At 41.0% G+C, this 13996-nt stretch overlaps 1 protein-coding gene and 2 pseudogenes across 1 annotated transcript; all 3 read left to right on the top strand.

The window, feature by feature from the left end:
• Positions 1 to 1392: 1392 nt before the first annotated feature.
• On the top strand, positions 1393 to 4731 carry TMEM225 (transmembrane protein 225). Its single transcript, XM_010829403.1, has 4 exons — positions 1393 to 1789; positions 2666 to 2812; positions 3142 to 3276; positions 4258 to 4731. The coding sequence occupies exons 1-4, from the start codon at positions 1612 to 1614 to the stop codon at positions 4491 to 4493; spliced, it is 696 nt and encodes a 231-aa protein (XP_010827705.1). The 5' UTR covers positions 1393 to 1611; the 3' UTR covers positions 4494 to 4731.
• Positions 4732 to 7446: 2715 nt separating this feature from the next.
• LOC104980720 lies at positions 7447 to 8393 on the top strand (annotated as a pseudogene).
• A 4633-nt stretch (positions 8394 to 13026) lies between these two features.
• LOC104980719 lies at positions 13027 to 13746 on the top strand (annotated as a pseudogene).
• The last annotated feature ends 250 nt before the right edge of the window (positions 13747 to 13996 follow it).

Here is a 13996-nt window from a genome sequence, read left to right as displayed (position 1 = left end):
GATTAAGAAAACAAAGAGGGAGAATAAGTAAATCCAGGAGGAGAAATTACTCCTCATCTTTTAGTGACACCAACAAATATTTAAGGATGAATTTCTCTGGGTTTGTTTCAGAATAACTCAGGGATGAGCATTGAAGCAGGGTAAAGGGTACACAGGAACTATCCCATCAGTCTCTACTTTTTCAAAATCGCGTACTTCCCTTTTGAAACTAAAATTCTGATTTTCTTTTTCCAGTTATTGTTATTTCTTTAATCTAGATGACTATTTAAAAAAAAATGTAAAAGCCAACAATCTCCCTTCTACTTTCACTTCTCCCATTGTTCTGCAGAGAATGCCATGCCCAAAACCACCAGTGACATTCTAATCATCAAATCAAGTGACAAATGTTCAGCTTCCACCTAATTAGATTTCTCTGCATTAGGAATCTAATGTCTCCTCAAAACTCAAGCTTCTTTAATTATTCAGCAGCATTTGTATTCTTGTAGCTGGCGCTTGTGGTAAAGAACCTGCCTGCCAATGCAGGAGACATAGAGACAGGAGCTCGACCCAGGGTGGGGAAGATCCCCTGGAGGAGAACATGGCAACCTACTCCAGTATTCTTGCCTGGAGAATCCTATGGACAGAGGAGCCTGGCGGGCTACATTCCACAGGATCACAAAGAGTCGGACACAACTAAAGCGACTTAGCACGCATGTACACACACATAGCCTTGCTCTGACCTCTCCTTCTTTTCTCCTTTTCATAAATGATGATGTTAATCAGAATTTCCTTCGCTGCCTCTTGTCACCTTGTGTGTGATTTTGTCTCATGGTGATATGCACATTCATGTTTCAACTGCCTTTCCTAGGTTGATAACCCTTAACTTACAATTAGGTTTCAAGAGTAATTCTATCATATGCCCTGTTCATCTCACCATAAGTTTAAGGAGTACTTTAAACTTAAACAAAACCAGTACTTACTAAATTATTTCTCATAAGCATGCTTGTGCTTGCTCCCATGGTTTACATCTTATTTAATGGCATTTTGACTCCTGTTTTCCCTAACTACGTATATGATTTCTTCTCTGACCTGTATCTCACTAATCCCTCACCTATCGTCAAAACACCCCAAATTATGAGTGGGCATTCTCTTTTGTGATGTTAGCTAGCTGACATAGTGATCCAAATACCTTGTGCATTTCATTGATCCCTATCTAATGTTCATCAATCTAATGTCTTCCATCATACACGTCTAACTTCTTTCAGGACTGCTAGTTGCTCCTATATCTGATAGTGTTCTCTATGTGTGACATCATACCTCCTTCTGTATCTGGATCCTCTTTCAAGGCCTCTAGGACCTAGGTGCTTCCATAGCAGCAGGTCTCAGGGTCAAGGGTCAGGCCAAGATGATTCCATAGCAGTTGGGAGCCATGACGACAGACTAGCCTAAGTGGAGGAGTGGGGAACAGTGGGATTTATCATTTGTTTCGTAAGTTACTTCAGCTTCTGCCACTGCCAACGTGTTAGGAATCACTAAAAGCTAGAATTTTGCCCTCTTTCTTGTGACTAATCATATCTAAGAAGAAGCACGTGAGATATTGGTGATGGTCTCTGCTTAAAATCTCCAATCTCAATGGTGCACATACTAGTCAGAAAGGTCGAGGCCACGAACATGTTCTTCTCCTCCTGGATCTTAGTCTTCTTGGCAGTAGGAATCATCATAGAAGAATGGGCTGAACTGAAGTTGGGACCCCAAAAACCTACAATAACCCACAGTCCGTGGATATGTTGTACTCCCCTGTGGCCATCAGGTCAGTGCTATTATATGGAAAGAGATGGGTAGAGAATGAGGGTTCATCCTTCCTTGACTTCTGTTCATCTCAGCATTATCCTCTAGTGCAACTGCCTGTGGTTGCAGTGTGCCTACTTCCATAATCAACAGTCAAGGCCTACCCCAAAAGCTCAGTTGCTGCTGCTGCTAAGTCGCTTCAGTCGTGTCCGATTCTGTGCGACCCCATAGACAGTAGCCCACCAGGCTCCGCTGTCCCTGGGATTCTCCAGGCAAGAACACTGGAGTGGGTTGCCATTTCCTTCTCCAATGCATGAAAGTGCAAAGTGAAAAGTGAAAGTGAAGTTGCTCAGTCGTGTCCGACTCTTTGCGACCCCATGGACTGCAGCCTACCAGGCTCCTCTGTCCATGGGATTTTCCAGGCAAGAGTACTGGAGTGGGGTGCCATTGCCTTCTCCGCAAAGCTCAGTATTAGCATGTTTTGGAGAAAGGCTTAGAAGCTCACAGACTTAACTGATGGATCTCTGAGAAGCCCTGACAGTAGCAACAGGGTATCTAGCACATCTAGAATGTGAGGATATAAAAGAAAGGTGACTGGCAGCAAAGAAAACATGTTACATTGCCACTAGAAGAAGACAAGAATGTTTAGCAAGAAATACATTTTGAAAAAATAGAAGAGAAAGAAGTTTACAAGATACAAAGATAGAGAAGTTTCTTTTGGTTCCGTCTCCCATTTAGCTTAAGACCCCTACATCTTTCTTGCCCCATCTTTGCTCTTTATTATTTAATCAAATGTTTCACCTCATTCTTGTTTACCTAGAGATTTGTGTGCCCCAGGTAGAAATGAGCCAGAAGAAACATCTGTCCTCCTCTCAATACAGCTTCTTCTTTTCAACAGATGGCCTGGAAGTGATCAGGAACATTCTGATTGTGGTGCTCAGCCTTTCCTTCATGCATAACTTGCTCCTGGGTTTTGAATTCACCTATATGATTCCTCAAACCAAATATACTCTCATTATGACTGCCTGCCTTGCTTTCCTCACAGGTAACTCCCTGTCTTCTTTCACAAGTAATTTCCTGTTTTCCCTAACATAGGATTGGAGGCATACTTGTCTTCCCTAACATAGGATTGGAGGCATACTTGGTTTGTAGGTCCAGGCTGTGGTCTCTGACTAACTCAGCCCTCCCAGTTCTTTGGCTTAGATATGCAGCTGCCAAATATTATCCACCACTCAAGTGGCATTGACCTTTGGACAAGATGCAGTTGTGCATGTTAGGGGTTGGGAAGTCAAGCATATCTTGGATTAAGACTTAAGTACGGGAGCCAGGGTCCATCAGAAGGGACTTTTCTTTCCCCTTTTGTCTGGACATCAGGCATCCTTCTGCTCGGTGCACTCCTACTGTATCACCACATGCTACGTCAAGGAGAATCCGTGTACTACTCAAGTTACAAGATCAGCTGGATCATTTTCACTGCGTACTTAAATGTTTTATTCTTATTCATCTCTGGTGAGTGTCTTCAGGGCCCTTGATGAGAGCTAAGAACCAATCCATCTCTGATAGGTGCAAGAGTGAGAGGATGGGAAAAAAGATAGAGGGAAAGTTACCAACCTTTGCATTTTAAACGGCTACTGGGGGAGTTAGACTCGCTCTGAGGATGGTTCCTGAAAGGATGTGGGCTGAGTGAGATTTTCGATACGCTTGCCTGCAAGGGAACCCTTCCTTTCCACCTTTTCTTTCATACCTGCCCCATTCAGAGTGGAGATAACAGCTAACTTCAAGACTAAAGAGAGTAACTGATAGGGAATGTTCATTCATGTGGAGGCAGTGACCCTGGGGCATAGTGTCCTGCCAGGACAGCCTGAGGTCACAGAGAAACAGTGTCTGATGCACAGTGACCACCTACAAACACCAGAGACTCTTATAAGAAGCCTTTAAAATTTCCCTTGGAATTAAACTCCCTAACTCAGAAGCACATCTGTCCTCTGTCAGAAAGAATTCTCAATTGTGTTGAGCACTGCCTGTGTGTGTGCTCAGTCACTCAGTCGTGTCTGACTCTTCCATGACCCCATGACTGCCAGGTTCCTCTGGCCATGAGATTTCTAGGCAAGAATACTGTAGTGGGTTGCCATTTCCTCCTCCATGGGATCTTCCCAACCGAGGGACTGAACACAAGTCTACTGCATCTCCTGCATTGCAGGTAGATTCTTTACCTGTTGAGCCGTCAGGGAAGCCCCAATCTTGTGCATGTGTGCTCAGTCGAGTCCGGCTCTTAGTGACCCCATGGACTGTAGTTGGGCTGTGTTTAAGCTATTCTGCATACACTTCTAAACTCTCCTGCTAAAGCATCCCCCTCCTGAATGGCTTGGGGCAGTTCAAAAGGAACCATTAGGCTTTAGATCTGGGCCTCATGGCCCATAGGGAGGGAAGTGTTTCTGTGACTTTTCTATTGTTCCTTCATCACCCTTCCCTGGCTTCTCTTTTTCCCAGGATTCCTCTCTCTCTTACAGTACAAGCAGCCCATTGATGGTTCTGGCAGCCTGATCCCCAGATCTGCCAGAAAAAGTCAAGTTATGGAGCAACATGGGGTTTCTATCAAAGTTGTTTCGTTACCAGCAGGTACTGCAATGCCTCGTAGTATTGTTCGATTACACTCTGCCCACATGAAAGAAGATTCTCCAGAAAGACTGAACATCCAAGCACGTCGTGTAACCTGGGCTCTGTGATTTGACAATTTATTTTTCAGTATATGTTCATCTTGATGGCAAAAGCTTGTGCATATGTGGTGTGTGTAGGTCCAGCTGTATGGTCTAGTTTGGCATTATATAAATGACTAAAACTGGGTTGGGGTCTATAAGAAGATCCAGAAGCCTCAATTTTTTTTTTTTTACCCTGACCAGCTTTTATTTGTTCTCACCATTTAATAACATGTTATTAATATAATAAATATCATCATATAACTGATACTTGCTATATTATTAACTCTATCAATAATTTAGAGTAATGTGCACTACCTTTAGTCTCATTGACTTTATTGTAAAATATTTCAACCCTTCAGAAAAAATACAAAACAACATGATAAACACCTGTATATACATCACCCAACTTTCACATTATAGGTATAACTGATATTCCCCTAGTTCTTTTTCTAATCTCAATTCCCTCATTTGTTTCACTGCAAAACACGTTTAATGATGCATTGTTGATAATTTTACATTCATGTCATTTTTCTTACAACTTTATGCATCTGTAAATTTGTAGAGAGTAGCTATCCCGGGGTTCAAAGATCATTAAATGTCATACTGCATGGATTATTTTTAACAACTCACTTTTTTCACTCAACTCTATGGTTTTGTGATTTATTGATAAATTTTGTTCTACTTCATTCATTCAAACTACTGCTAAGTTTTCCCCTTTAGAGGTACAATGTGAAATACTCATTTTCCAGTTGATGAAAAGCTAGCAGTTTTCTTTTGTTGTTGTTTTGTCACAAAGTTGTATGTGGCTCTTTTGTGACCCCATGGACTGTAGCCCACCAGTCTCCTCTGGCCATGGGATTTCCCAGGTTGCCATTCCCTTTTCTAAGGGATCTTCTTGACCCAGGGATCAAACCCATGTTTCCTGCATTGGCAGGCAAATTCTTTACCACTGAGCCACCAGGGCAGCCCTGTTTTCTTTATTCTGTTACAAATAGTGCTGCTATGAATATTCTTATACACAGTTCCCTCTGCCCATGAGCTAGAGTTTCTCTTGGGTATTTAGGACTAGACCAGCTGTATCAGAGAATGTTTTCAATATGATAATTACCTGTGTTACTGTTTGTTCAGTTGCTAAGTTGTGTCCTACTCTTTGGGACCCCATAGACTGCAGTATACCAGTATCCCTGTACTTCACTATCTCCCAGAGTTTGCTTGAACTTATGTCCATTGAGTCAGTGATGCTATCTAACTATCTCATCCTCTGCTGCCCCCTTATCCTTTTGCCTTAAATCTTTCCCAGAATCATGGTGTTTTCCAATGAGTTGGTTCTTCGCGTCAGGTAGCCAAAGTATTGAGCTTCAGCTTCAGCATCCGTTCTTCCAATGAATTTTCAGGGTTGAATTCCTTTAAAATTGACTGGTTTGATCTCCTTGCAGTCCAGGGGACTCTCAAGAGTCCTCTACAGCACCACAGCTTGAAAGCATCATTTCTTCCATGCTCAGTCTTATTTGTAACAAATACTAAACTGTTTCTTTTTATATGTGTACTTTTCTTAAACCGTAAGCTCCTAGAAGGCATAGGATTGTCCCCTAATAATTCCTCAGTACCTGAAATAACACCTATCAGAAACCCACAAAAGGGTAGGGCCATGCTACTGAAACAGCTAGGCATATCTTAATGATGCTTTTCCTGCACCACACTCAGGTCTACAAAGAAAAACACTGACTTAAAGCTATATAAGCTTTTGTCTGTGGGGTAACAATTCTATTGTAATATTTAAAATTGGTCCCAAGAAACATAGGAAAAAGGGCTTCTCATTCTCATTCCAATAAAGTGTTTATTAAGCAAATATTTATTCAATACCTACTGCATATACCAGGTGTTACTCTAAGTTGCTACAAAAATAACACTGAACAAAATAGACAAAATCTCTGCCTTTATGGAACTTAGATTCAAATGCAAGTGACCATATGAATGCATGTGTTGTGGGAAAACAAACTAAATAAATAAGTGGCTCATATTTCATAGAGGAGTAGGTGCTGCGTATTCAGGAAAGGTCACCTGCTTTTCTATTTGAGGATCTGCCCCATTTGGCAACAAACCAAAATGTATGCAAAATGGATTACTTCCAAAACATCATTGTTATAGTGAACTCAGCTTAAATGCAGTGTAGGTAATTTCTCTTTACTACAAATCATGATCTCTGGGGAAGACACAATGAAAACCTAAGACTTCTAAGTTTTAATCAGGTCCCTAGGATTTCCCAATTCAATAACCTCTGAGTCATATTAGCAGGTGGCTCCCTGGGCACCAGCAGATGTTACTTCCACCCCATAGTCTGGAGAGGACACTCTGGCAGAGCCACCATCAGAAATTATGACCTGTAACTCACGGCACCTCAGAGCCTGGCATACCGAGGTCTATGCTCTGACTCTCTCAGTCCAAAATGCACTCACAACAAAAAATAGCAAAGAAGAAGAATCTCTGTTCCGGTCTGTTCATCTCTAAAATTCATCATAACCACTTGCTTTTCTTTAAGAATAAGGAAGCAGAGGTAGCAAGTCCCAACATTGAAGTCTCTGTGCTGAAGGGTGAGTGTTGAATTTTATCTGTCCCGTTACTCATCTTCCAAACCTCATCTATAGAAGCCAAGGACTCTGAAATGATGTGCCTTCTCTCTGCTGAGCTTACCACTGATCATTGGGTGGGCCTGGTAAATGGTCAGGGCAGAAGTAGAGCAGAGATGCTGTTGTCATGAGATTCGGGGTCACTGAATCTTAACCCTGTAGAACTTGCCCGTTAGGTTTTTGATACACATCTTTAAATATTCCCTCAGCGTTTATACAGAAGAGAAAACAAAGGCACAGACGGGTGGGTCGGGGTTCCTTCTCACATTCTGGGTCTCTCTCATTAGAGTGGGGTTGGGTGGAGAGAGTGGGGTGCTCATTTTAACATTACACTCTGTCCTGTTCCCACAGTTATGTCCTAGGGAAGAATGGCCCCAGGGAACGAATCTTCAGTGACTGAGTTTATCCTGCTGGGTTTAACACAGCAGCCCGAATTCCAGCTGCCTCTCTTTTTCATTTTCTTAGCAGTTTATGTGGTCACTGTGGTGGGGAACGTTGGCTTGATTATTCTTATCGGTCTGAACCCTCCCCTGCACACTCCCATGTACTACTTTCTCTTCAACCTTTCCTTCATTGATCTCTGCCACTCCTCTGTCATTACCCCTAAAATGCTGATGAGTTTTGTAAGCCAGAACATCCCCTCTTATGCAGAGTGCATGACTCCTGTCTGCTTCTTCTCCTTCTTTGTTATTGATGAGTGCTGTGTTTTGACATCAATGGCCTATGACCGATACATGGCCATCTGTAAGCCCCTGCTCTACAAGGTCTCCATGCCCCGTCAAGTCTGCCTCTTGCTGACGGTGAGTGTATATGCAATGGGGCTTGTGGGTGTCATGGCCCACACTGGGTCCATGCTGCAACATTCCTCCTCTCCTCCAGCTCTCCTGCACAAGCACCTCCATCAATGAGCTGGTGGTTTTCATTGTGGTGGGTGTCAATATCATAGTTCCCAGGGTCACCATCTGTTTCTTATACCATGATCCTCTCCAACATCCTCCACATCCATTCTGCAGAGTGCAGGTCCAAAGCCTTCAGTACCTGAAGCTCCCACATAATCATGATTTCTCTTTTCTTTGGATCAGCAGCATTCATGTATCTCAAAACTTTTCCTTCTGGGTCTCTGGATGAAGATAAAGTGTCCACAGTTTTTTACACCATTGTGGAGCCAATGGTGAATCCTTTCATCTACAGTTTGAGGAACAAAGATGTCCAAGTTGCACCAAATAAAGACTTTGAGGAAAATGGTGTTCTAAGTGGAATTTGTTACTATTTGTTAGTACTATTTGTTACTAATAATTAGTAGTATTTGTTATCAATAATTAGTACTATTTGTTACTAGTAATTATTACAAATATCACTCTTTCCCTTCCCTGTGACAGCCAAGGTGGTTTTTTCTCAGATCTTCACTGTGAGAAACTGCTGGGGTGTTTTGGAGGTAAAATCCAAGAAAGTGTGGCAGTCCCCTAAAACTGTGGCTCCTATGGTGTGCTGCAAGTCTTTGGGGTTGCAAAGAGTCAGGTATGACTTAGTGACTGAATAACAATGAATCTTAATACATATTTAATACAAACATGCTATTTCCAACTCTAATCTAGCACCACAGAATTCATTATAGACTTTCCTTTTTGTGTATTTGTAAATTCTTTCTTTGATGGTGTCACTTACTTATTTGACTGTACATTATAAGGAGAAAGAGTTTAAAAAAAAAAACTGTATATAAGCACTGTACTCCAGAAGGTAAATGTGTTTCTCACACTGGTATTGACTTTCAATTCTGAAGCTATCACATGTGTACTGAGATTGAATGAATGATAATAAATTTAGATAATAGAAATTTTGTTATAACCAAATGCCTTTTCCTGACGAATTTGCTTATGACTGGTAATGATGCTGTACACTCTCACAAAGTGTAGTGGTAGGGCATTCCTTGCTTTCCCTTTGTATTTGACCAATTATTAAAAATCTACTAAAAATCTGGATGTCTCAGTCTTTATTCTTAGAGTAGGAAGAATGAGAGCCTTGACATAGGTTGGTTTAAAGAGGATTCAAAGAAGAATCAGCTTTAACTGTGATTTTTATTCCCTGCCCCTGAAATATTTTCCATAAATAAAACAGATTTACTTTTGTATAAATACAAGAATAGAGTAATATTTAAATTACTACTAAAGATGGAATAAACTTAAATTGTAAACAATGGAATGCTACTTAACAGTAAAGGAAATGGCTATTGACACATGTAACAAATGTGATGAACATTAAAGGCATCATGACTATTGAAAAAAGCCAGTCTCAGAGATTCCATATTATTTGATTTCATTTATTATCCTTCAAATGACTTGACTATGGAGGTGGAGATGAAAGAGATAGAGATGGAGAAAACAGATGAATGTGGAAGGGGATGGGTGTGACTATAAAAGAGTAGTATAAGAATTTCTAAAGGTAGTGAAACAATTCTGTATCCAGTCATGGTGTTGCTACATGAATATATACAAAGGATCAAATTGCACAGATCTACACACATGTACACACACACAATGCAAACACTCGGTGCCTATAAGGCTGCTAAAATCTCACTGTCTGTAGTCTTGAAGTCTTGTTACCATTACTAAACCAGTGTCAATTTCCTGGTTTTACTGTTACACAGTAATTGTGAAAGATGTCATCATGATAGGAAGCTAGATGGAGTTCAAGGGACTCTACGCATTATTTTAGCAATTCCATGTGAATCTATACTTATTTCAAAATAAATGTTAGTTGAAATCTCGTAAGCACAAGTACAAATTAATACATATCTAGGAATTATAGTCAGATACGCCTGAGTGACTGAACTGAACTGAACTGAACTGAGGAATTCTAAAGTCTTATTTTCTTGAAATAGAAGTCTAAGAACAGTGATTTTCTTATGTGCTCTATGCTTAGTCACTCAGTCATGTCCAACTCTTTGCAACCTCATGGACTGCCAGGCTGCTCTGTCCATGGGGATTCATCAAGCAAGAATACTGGAGTGGGTTGCCATGCCCTCCTCCAGGGGATCTTCCCAACTCAGGGACTGAACCCAGATCTCTCACATTGCAGATGTATTCCTTACTGTCTGAGCCACCAAGGAAGTCCAAGAATACTGGAGGGGGTAGCCTATCCCTTCTCCAGAGGATCTTTCCGACCTAGGAATTGAACCGGGGTCTCCTTCATTGCGGGCAGATTCTTTACCAGCTGAGCTACCAGGGAAGCCCCTGATTTTCTTATAGACTTAATTTATTAAAAGCAAAGACATATTGAGTCAGAACAGCCCAAAGAAAAATTTAATGGAATATTGGATTAGAATTATACCTAATAGCATTTTACTGAAACAATAATGTTTAAAAGCAATAAAATATCCTTTCTCTATATGTCTATAAAATGTTCATAAATATTTAAAGATACTCAAACTATTTCATAAAGCAAAATAAATAACCTTTACTGAAGTGTTTATAAATTTTTACAAAAATTAATATGTTATCTGGAATGACAGTTAATGAAATTCTCAGTGACATTAATTATTTTCATTTTTATGAAGAACAGAAAGGATCTTTTTCTATGCCTCAGGAATGTACATTCCCTGAAGGAAATGATTAGGATGTGAAAACAGACACCAATTTCTTGCCTGCAGAGCTTATCCTGTTGGAAAAGTCTTAAGGGAGACTTATGCCTGGATTTCTAATCAGGTATAAAAAAATTCCAAGCCTTAAGCAAATGCCATGTGCTCTATAATATGGTGGTGTACCTGCCAAGTCTATGGTTTCCCTTTACAGTCTCCTAATAGATTTATAGGTACAACTTTAACCTGAACCTTAGACTAACTCCTGTAATTCAGACTGTCATATCAGTGCTCTGACTCTTTTGCCAACACAGGGAGAAGATTCTGTGACTGCATCTGTTCAGTGTTGATATTTCCAAAGCCAGCTCTTCCAGAAGAGTGGAGGTGAAACACATATGAAGCTCCCTCAGCACTGAGTTCCCTCAATGGAAGGAATGTGAGTTAACCAGGTTTCTTTTTCCCTCATCGCTAAAAAATGAGGAAAAACATTTCTATTGAATAACAAGAAACTCCAAGGTCTGGATCTCTAACTTGACTGCTTGTATTCTGAGCATATCCTCTGTGTTGGCCTTGTCCCCGTTCTGGTAGCAGGGGAACTATAGCAGTTCCAAGTGACAAATCCAGAGCATAGCAATATCAGAGGAAGAAAATATCTGTTTTTCTCCTAAAATTCTTTTGTTGAAATACATGTATTATACAACTTTACATGTCATTATAAGAATACAGCTTGGTATGTTTTTACTAATTTAACAGCTAATTTAATTAGCACCCAAATGAATTTATTTCTCTTTCATGCCATCCTACAAAACATGGTAAAGTATATCCACCTTGTTTTATTCATCTTCTGTTCTTCTAGGATGGAATATAGCAGAAGAATGTGTAGAAGCAATGGAGTATATGGTTAAGTATAAAGTTTAGGCCACCAAGGCTCTCCTCCAGACCTGTTACCAATTACTGATTTCATGGAATCTTGTAGCAGAATGTCTGTAAATCCTATATGTCAGGAAGCTTTTAACAGGAGGCTTCCTGTGTGCTGTTTTGGATCTGTCAGAAATTCTCTGTTCCTTATCAATTCCTGAATATTCAGGAATTAAGAAGAGAGGCAAGCCTCTCCTGGGACTGAGGAATCCAGGCATTTCCTCCATTAGTTTTTCTATACAGTGATAAGTACCTCTTCCTGCGTGTGAACCATACAGTAAAAGTCATCGTTTACAACTCTCTCTCTCTTTAATATGGATCGCCTGTGTTTTGTAAGTCTGGAATTTTAACCTTTATCTTTGCTGAAAATAACTACAGTATATATGCCCACACCATGTTGATTAAAACACCTTTGCTCCATCAGAGCTCTGGTCCCCGTGTCTTTCTTTCTTTCTCTCTCTCTCTCAGGCTATTTCTTTAGAGTGCAGAGGCCCTCTGAGTTCACTTTCCTGCCCGGGCTTCTAAGACCCTCTCGAGAAGGTGCTCTGTGCCTTCACCCCATCGAGAGGGTGCCTGAGGCCTCCGTGAACAGAGCAAGCCCTGTGCCAGGGGCTTTATTGGCTTTCTGCATAAACCAAGGAATATCAGCCTCTTTCTCTCCTTTACTTTCTTATTGTCAACTCCGGACAACCAGGTTCCAGTCCATTAAAGGACCTCAACACCTATGGATTGTTAACAACTTCCTTCCAGGAAGCAAAATATCAATGTGACCTCTGCTCTATATGAGTTCTCTCTTTCTTGAAGGTCATCATAGGGAAACTGAGATATGTAGTAGAGTGATGGAAACTTGAGTAGAAATGAAAAAGTGACTGGTCAGATGAGTTGGTTGCAGTGATGGGGATACATTTCTACTACTGAAACTCATCAACAGGTAGGTTTGTTCCTCAGCTATCCCATCCCTCTATCTTTTAGTAAAGTTAGAGCTATGATTTGTCCCATACAACTCATGAAAACAAAAGACATGGGAGGGGACATGGGTAAACCTATGGCTGATTCATGTTGATGTTCGGTAGATACCAATGCCATACTGTAAAGCAATTATCCTTCAATGAAAAATAAATTTAATAAAAAGACAGTGATTTAAATGTTGAAATGTGTGTGCCTTCAGACACTATGAAGCAGAGGAGGACTTACATGATTTCTGCCAGTCTGAGACTCTTTCTCATAAATAAAGCTCATATAAAAGTTAGTTTGTAAGGACAGAGCTGTGTTCCCTACTAATGAAATTTTCTTCTGTTCTCACAGGTTTCCAAAGTTAAGAATAGAAAGCTGGCTGTAAAGGACTCCTTCAGTTCAGTTCAGTTCAGTCACTCAGTTATGTCCAACTCTGTGACCCCATGAATCACAGCATGCCAGGCCTCCCTGTCCAACACCAACTCCCGGAGTTCACTCAGATTCACGTCCATCGACATTGACTGAATTTATTCTTGCTGGATTAACAGACTGTCCAGAGCTCCAGCAACCCCTCTTTCACCTGTTTCTAGTGATCTTTGTTGTCACCATGGTGGGCAACCTGGGCTTGATCATTCTTATTGGTCTAAATTCTCACCTCCACACCCCCATGTACTATTTCCTCTTCAACCTGTCCTTCATTGATCTCTGTTACTCTTCTGTTTTCACCCCCAAGATGCTGATGAACTTTGTATTCAGTGAGAATACCACCTTGTATGTGGGGTGCATGACTCAGCTGTTTTTCTTTTTCTTTTTTGTCATCTCTGAGTGCTATATGCTGACCTCAGTGGCCTATGATCACTATGTGACCATCTGTAACCCCTTGTTGTATAAGGTCTCCATGTCCCATCAGGTCTGTTTGGTGCTCTCTTTGGCTGCATATGTGATGGGGTTTGCTGGAGCATCTGCCCACACAGGGTGCATGCTTAGACTAACCTTCTGCAATGTGAATGTCATCAACCATTACCTGTGTGACATCCTCCCACTCCTCCAACTCTCTTATACCAGCATCTATGTCAGTGAGGTGGTAGTTCTCATTGTCATGAGTATTGACATCACAGTACCCAGTTTCACCATCCTGATTTCTTAAGTCTTCATATATTACTATACAATATATTCTTGTATATATATGCTTCTCTGTTTTGTCTAGTGGTTTGTATGTCTTAGTCCCATGAATGTAATTTTCCCCTCCCTTCTTCCCTCTCAGCTAGTGCCTCCCCTGACAGTTCCCAAGTAAACACCAGGTAACCAGGGAGCCCCTGATGTAGCCCACAAAAGCCAACCTTCAGGGAGGGGTCCAGAGAAACTTGCAGAGGGATGGAGTAGGGATCTGAAGGAGCCGATGGGGAAGATCCAGCAGGGTTTGCTTACTAGTAAACAACTTTGGAAACTGGGGACTT

The sequence above is a fragment of the Bison bison genome, unplaced genomic scaffold (assembly GCF_000754665.1).
Source record: "Bison bison bison isolate TAMUID 2011002044 unplaced genomic scaffold, Bison_UMD1.0 scf7180017864506, whole genome shotgun sequence".
Classification (NCBI taxonomy): domain Eukaryota; kingdom Metazoa; phylum Chordata; class Mammalia; order Artiodactyla; family Bovidae; genus Bison; species Bison bison.
This window is presented reverse-complemented; position numbering and strand designations above follow the sequence as displayed.